The sequence below is a fragment of the Athene noctua genome, chromosome 25, assembly GCF_965140245.1.
Source record: "Athene noctua chromosome 25, bAthNoc1.hap1.1, whole genome shotgun sequence".
Lineage (NCBI taxonomy): Eukaryota > Metazoa > Chordata > Aves > Strigiformes > Strigidae > Athene > Athene noctua.
In genome coordinates this window covers 7,723,051-7,730,301 of record NC_134061.1, presented here as the reverse complement: position 1 = coordinate 7,730,301, position 7,251 = coordinate 7,723,051, and the positions used below count along the sequence as shown (strand labels likewise).

The 7,251-nt window shown below is 43.8% G+C and overlaps 1 protein-coding gene across 1 annotated transcript; it reads right to left on the bottom strand.

The window, feature by feature from the left end:
- Window positions 1-212: 212 nt before the first annotated feature.
- Window positions 213-1,154, bottom strand: LOC141970535 (olfactory receptor 6E1-like). Its single transcript, XM_074927169.1, is given in 1 exon segment — window positions 213-1,154. A coding segment is annotated over 1 exon segment (942 nt).
- Window positions 1,155-7,251: the final 6,097 nt, after the last annotated feature.

Below are 7,251 nucleotides of genomic sequence, written 5' to 3'. Positions count from 1 at the left end.
GGAAAAAATACACAGGCATAACTGAGTCTAGGTACTGGAAGACAAGAAGGTCCCTTCTGTGTTGGCATATTTTGGCTGCTAACTGAAGAAGGAATGACATAACATATATAAAGCACAAACAATTTGAAATCAGCATCTTTAATTCACAGTTACACAATGCTGATGTTGCATCTGGGAAACAATTCAATCACTTGGATGGGTTACTCCAGCATTCATAACTGCCTTATGGAACTACAAAATGCCTTCAATATGCTCTCCTTTAAGGCCTGTTTGACTTGGTTGTTCCTGAGTGAGTAGATGTATGGGTTAAGCATCTGAGTCACCACAGAGAAGAAGAAAGAAAGAATTTTGTCAGAGTCCCGCCCACCTCACTGTGCTGGGCGGATATACCTGTAAATACATGTGCTGTAAAATATCATCACTACCATGAGGTGAGCAGAGCAAGTGGAAAATGCCTTCCTCCTACCTGTGGAAGATGGTATATGCAAGATGGTGATAATAATGCAGCCATAAGAAACAGCAGTTATCATTAAGGTACCAGGTATGATGATAATTAGTATGATAAGCATCAGTCCTTCGATGAAGCCTGTGTCTGTGCAGGACAGCTGCAACAACAGGGACGTATCACAGTAAAAGTGGTTCATGACATTGGGACCACAGAATGGCAACTGGACAATCATAATGGTAGGAGGAAACATCAGGAGAAAACTCACTGTCCAGCAAAGCAGGACCAGCTGCAGGCAAAATCTGTTGTTCATAATTGTTGTGTAATGCAAAGGGCGGCAGATGGCAACATACCGATCAAAAGACATTGTTGCCACATGGAAAAATGTGCAGGTACCCAAGTAGAAGAAAAGCAGCATCTGAAGGAAACAGCCAGGCAGGGAAATCATCTTCCTCTCAGTCAGAAGGCTATAGAGGGTGCTGGGAATGAATGTGGAGGTGAAAGTGATTTCCAAAAGGGCAAAATTTCTGAGAAAGTAGTACATCGGTGTCTGAAGGAAATGATTGACAGAAGTGATGCTGATGACAGTAATATTTCCAAGCAGGATCAAGAAGTAGGCAATCACAAGAAACAGAAAGAGGATGATCTCCAAATGGCGGCTGTCAGTCAGCCCCAAGAGGACAAATTCCACTACTGTTGTGTGGTTCATTGAGGCTTCGTTGCTAGCAGAAAAAGAAAAAAGGCCCATTTTGAGAATTGCTGGAAAACAACAGAGTACAAGTCAATTTGGCTTTGCTGACATTAAAGGACAATACTAGTAATGAACCCCTTGCAGAAGACTGGAACAGCCAATAACCACATATTAACAATCTTATTCACATAAATGGAGACCCAAGCTCCATTTGTAACACCAAGTCCTCACTCCAGTTAAAATGATTCATACAGCTCCCTCTTAGTACAGTTGAGGTGCACACACAGAAACTGTTATAGACCCTCAGACAAATGAATCTCTGAACAGTCTGACAACATTTATCCTCCATCAAATATAGAAAAAAGCCAAATACAGACAGTGAGTACTTTGACTAAGTGCCCAAAGACCTACTAGTTGATATTAACTCCAAAGCAGTACAGCAGAGGAATGCGATCACTCTGTAGACTGACACTGCAGCAGGTTGGACTAGTTGATAGATACATTAGTATTGCAAAAGAGAAACTTCAGTTAGAAGGAAATAAAAAGACAGAGAGAGGGAGAAACTTTACAGAAAAAAGATAAATATAGCAATGTCACAACGAGAAAGATGGCTGGTTACCACCAAGAGAAGGCAAAATGCACAGAGAAATGAACGGATGCCACACTAAGAAGGAGTATAAGCGGGGGAAGAGGGAAAAGTATGGGAAAATTTTCTGTTTACTTTTCATTTACCTTCAGTCCTACAGCTCCAGTGGATCAACTCGGATGCTGATGGTCATTCTTTCATCTTGAGAGCACCTGTGTCCAAGTAGCCCTTCACCTTACAACATCCCACCCCAAGCACAGACATGCTCATTGTCCGGTGCACTGTGTCTGCTGCACTGCTGTACTGCACTACTACAGCTGCCACCACTGTGGCTGCCACTGCCTTGTGGAAGTGAAGTGGAACCTGAAAACTCCAGCTGATGCTCTTCAATCACATTCTTTTCTTTCAGGCTTGCAGGTCCCATCTATGGGGTTCCAACAGCATTCTTCCTCCTTCTTCTCCCAGACACCTGCCCTCCTTGCCCTAAAAAGAGACATACATCTCGTTTTGCATTAACATCTCCCAGGTTTTATCTATTGGGTCTGGATCTCTGAGTCTGGTTTTAGACTCATTTCACATATTTCTGAATGACTGAAATAAACACCAACACAGTGAGTTTCCAGGGAAATCAAGCACATCTTAGATAGCTCATAGCTCATACCAAACTTGCCACTCAGTTTTCCTTCTTCAAATGCTCCTTACAAAATGCACAACAAAAGGGTAGATACAAGTAGGATGCTATAACCCTTGTTATTACATTATTCCCATCAAATCTTTCCCCTTTAGTGCCCTTTTTCCAGCAAAACATAGGGTTTTATCAGCATCATCTAAGGATTGTTTCTCAAAAAATACCAAAACAAAACAACTCCCTTCTCACAAAACATGTACAATATAGAACATATTTTTAATACCAGGTATTATCTGGAAGCTGAGAATGGTCCCTTAAAACAAGAAACTCCCTCAGTAACAACTAAAACCTTTTACTTTAGTCTGAAGACTAAAAGTTCAGTTTTCAAAGTCACTGCCCCTTTATCTTTCCCTGTCTTTGAAAAATCACTCCCAAACTCTAAGATATGGTACAAATAGTTACCAGTATATCCACAACAATCCAGGATGCTTCAAAAAAGGATACTGAGTCTGATTTTTCTCCTTAATTTAGTTTGACATTTGATTTTTCTCAAATAAATTTCCTCTCTTTTCAGTTCCTTTTTATAATAGTGATAGCATATTACATTCTTGTCCTTCCTTACTGAGTCAAACTTCAGGGACCAATTAAATATTGAAATCTGTCAAACACCTTCTGGGAAAACATTTGTGAAAGTCTGAAAAACAGCAAGTATATAATCAAACCATAGAGAAAATGAGATTGGAAAGGACCTCTGGAGGTTGAATCCCTTGTAAGGCTAACTTCAAAGCTGGACAATTTTGCTCATAATCTTTTCTAGGTAAGGGCATCTCCAAGCATGAGATTCCACAGCTTCCCTGGGCAGCACCTGCTGCTTCACCATTTTCATTGTGAAGAGTTATTTCTTGTGTCCAGTGGAAAGTTACTTGTTTAAGCCATGATCCATACCTCTTGTCCTTTTACTGTGCACTTCTGAGAAGTCTGGTTCTGACTTCTCCGTAAATCCCCTTCAATGGACAGTACAGCCAGATCTCTCCTCTTAGCTTTGTCTTCTCCCTCTGCTTCTCTTCATGTGCCATGCGCCCCAGTTCTCTGAACAATTTTTTTGTCCTCCATTGGACTCACACCATTTTGATGACATCTTTGTTGATTTTTACTGGGCAGGGGGAGCTATACTGTACACAGTTCTCCAGATGCAGTCTCACAAGTGCCAAGCAACAAGAAATTAGCATCTACCCTGAATGGCTGCCTAAACTCTGGTGAACATAGCCCAGCATGCAGCGAGCCGCCACTGTCAGAGACACACCGCAGAGCTGCTCCACAGCCAGTCAGCTTCCAGCCTACGACTATGGATGGCATTATCCCGTCCCACATGCAGGACAACTGAAGGGATCCCTATCCACCTCACTTACTATATGAACTAAATAGTAGCTAGCTCTCTAGCTACTGTGGTTACTACCAGGAGCTAAGTTCAAAGCGCCAACATTAGACAAGAATGGTGTCACATGTCTTTCTTTATTCACTACTAGGAGTAAGGTGACTAACATGGATTCCTAAAGCAGAAATTTAAAGCCAGTGGAGGAAACACACCCTTGTAAACTAAGTCAGTTTCTAAGTTGATGAGGAGTATCCCAGATCCTTTCTTAAATTAGGATTCACTCATCTCAGCCCATTTTGTAGCTGTAGAGAGGATGAAGGACAGGCATTACTGCAAATCTCAGTTCTGTAGGAGTCAAAACTCTACTTGATTGTTAATACTTTCCCTCTTCCTGAGGGAAGCAATTCACAGCTTGAGTTGAAATTCTTCACCACATATAAAGAAGAAATAAAGAAAATTACCATTAACCATTTAGTACAGGAGGAAAGAGGGAAACTCCAAGCTATAGCCCATCTGTTTATTTGTAACATTTTTGTCTACTTGGATGATGATCCTAGAGCTAGTAATAAAACAACAGCATAGGATGTCTGGCAAGGCAGACCTTCTGATTTACAAGTGGGAACCATCCATGATATTGTGATGTATCCTTCCAGCAGGTTCAGGTATTGTTCTGCCACTTCTTAATCCATGGTCTGTACCAGTGGTCATCACACTCAGCTCATTTGCACTGTCCTGTGTGTCATGGCTCATTACACTCTGTTACTCAACTCTTGAATGAGGTAAAGTTGTGCTACTCCCACTCTGTTCTACCCCTTTGCCTTATCGTCAGCTGACAAATGCATGCAATATATGAGTGTTGGGTTTGGAAGGGGGGGGAAGGGTTGGTAGGAGGGAGGGACTACAGCGGTGACCCCTGTGAGAAGCTTCTCAAAGCTCCCCCAGCTCCAAGTCAGACACGCTTGTGTGCCAAGGTTGAGCCAATCAGTGATGGTGGCTGCACCTCTGTGATAATGTATTTAAGAAGGGAAACCTGTGAGGAGGAGCTGAAGTTGCAAGGAGGACACCTATGCGAACACCAAGGTCAGTGGAAGAAAGGAGGAGGATAAAGGGGGGGAGGTGTTCCAGGGCAGAGACCCCCCTGCAGCCCGTGGGAGAGGGCAGGCTGTACCCTGCACCCATGGAGGTCACCGGAGGAGCAGATGCCTCCTGCAGCCTGGGGAGGACCCCACGCCGGAGCAGGGGCTGCACATGGAGAAGTCCGGGACTCTGTGGGAACCCCCAACTGTTGTAGTCTGCAGCTGCGAGGATTACAACACATGGGAGGGACCCACGTTGAGGCAGTTGGGAAGAGCTGCAGTCTGTGGGAAGGCCTGACATGGGAGGAGTTCACGGAGGACTGTCTGACATGAGAGAGGCCCCACACTGGAGCAGGGGAGGAACGGAAGGAGTCCTTCCCCTGAGGACTGAGGAGGAAGGAGCGGCAGAGACAACAGGTGATGAACTAACCATAACCCCCATCCCCTGCCCCCCTGAACCACTGCAGGGGAGGAGGGAGAGTAATTGGGAGCAAAGCTGAGCCTGGGAAGAGGAGAGGGGTGGGGGAAGGTGTTTTTAAAATGTGGTTGTATTTCTCACTGTCCTACTCTGATTGGAAAATTAATCGGTGGTGACGTTCAAATTAAATTGATATTCTTTTCTTTTCTTCCCCATTGAGTATGTCTTTTGCCCGTGACCATAATGGATGATTCATCCCTTCCTGTTCTTGTCTCAATCCCTGAGACTCTTGTTGTACTTTCTCTTCCCCATCCCTGAGGGAGAAGGAGTGAGCAAGTGGCTGCATGGTGCTCAGTCACCCTCTGGGCTCAGACCACATCAATATAGATCCAATTAAACTTTAACTTGCATTATACATCATTAGTGACAAATAGCTTAAGTTTTCACAGGTGTATAGACTCAGTACACAAAAAACATGGTAAGAACTAGTATGGTGCAAGCTAATCAATGGCCATCAGGTCCTAGTAATCTTAACCCTTATGAAAGCAACTTTTTTTATTCACATTGTACTAACTGTAAAGTTGTTTTCTGTTTCTTCTATGCGGACACCAGCTGGGGAGTTTCAATATGTAATTCAAACTTTATAGGTATTTGCCACTTCTTGCAGTTACATCTTCTGCTGGTGCTGTGGCTTCCCGAGTGTGCAGCAGTCGTGTCACAGATGCCCAGCATCCATCAGCCTAAGGCATACTGGAACTACGAACTCTGGAAGGGCCATGCTGTTGTGACAACTGCTCTTACCTCTTGCTTTTGGCTTTTGGGGAACTAACAGCTTGGCACCAACATGGAGCCTTTCCACCTCATGTTCTCTGTGTCCACAGTGTCTGCATACAAGTGTTCCCCCCATATCTCTATTACTGGTGATTTTACAGACAGATGTCAGCACAAGTTGTCAATCCAGTCAGTCCCAGAGACAACACGGTATACTTTCTGAGCAGTTTTAGGTATTGTTCTTCTGTCACTTGTTCACTGGTGGCCTCTGCGAAGGCTTATCACACACAGTTATTTAATTGTCCTGCTGACCATGTCTCACTACACTCAGCTATTCAACTTGTGATCAAGGCAAGGGGGTGATACTCATGGGACATACACCCAACTACACCCACAGTGAGGTGACTGACACCCCATCCAGAATTCTAAAACGAGACAGACTATCAGCACAATCAAGTGTCTGTTGTTGTTCCCTGCAAAGGGAGACCTTTTTGAATTGTCCATATTTCCTCACCCTCCCAGCATGGAGGACAAGAAAAGTTACAGTGACAAAAATGCAGTAAAGGAAACACATCGATATTAGCAGGACAGAGAGGTCTAAGGCTAGTGTAACTCCAAGAGAAAATGGACTCAAGAAAATAAAACAGAATGACCCTACAGCAGATACTAACTTACAGTAGAGAGATGGGAGCAATTACACCTTTGACTGTAAACCATGGCACTTTCATGTGCTGCCTCTACAGTCCAGATTTCCCCCAGAGTTTAGTGCAACACTGAACAGTGTCTCTACCAGATCTGCAACTTGCACTTTGCCTGGTGTCACAGGATAACCAGGACACAACTGAGATCAGGTCAAGACAGAGAGCAGCAGTGACAGACTCTGCTGATGTGAACTCTGCCCAAATGGGGCAGTTACAGAGTTTATACACCTTTGGGTTATACAGCTTATTCTTCAACAAGCCATGACAGATAAGCAGGACATGGTAAATGACAACAGAGAGTGGATTACTTCAGATAAGGAGTGTCTGGACAGTCCATCCTTTCACAATTATTTGCTCCAACAGTCGGGTCATGCTGGCTTGGTGAATCTACAATTACACTGCAGATACCTCTTAACTAGAGAAGCCTGCAAATCTCTGCCTATGAGGTGTTAGCTATTTTACTTCTACACTGGGGTAAGGATCAGCCCAAGTAAAATGTCTCAGATGTTTTCAAATTAGTGTGGCCGCAGCAGAAGAGATGGATTTTGGATAGCACTGGG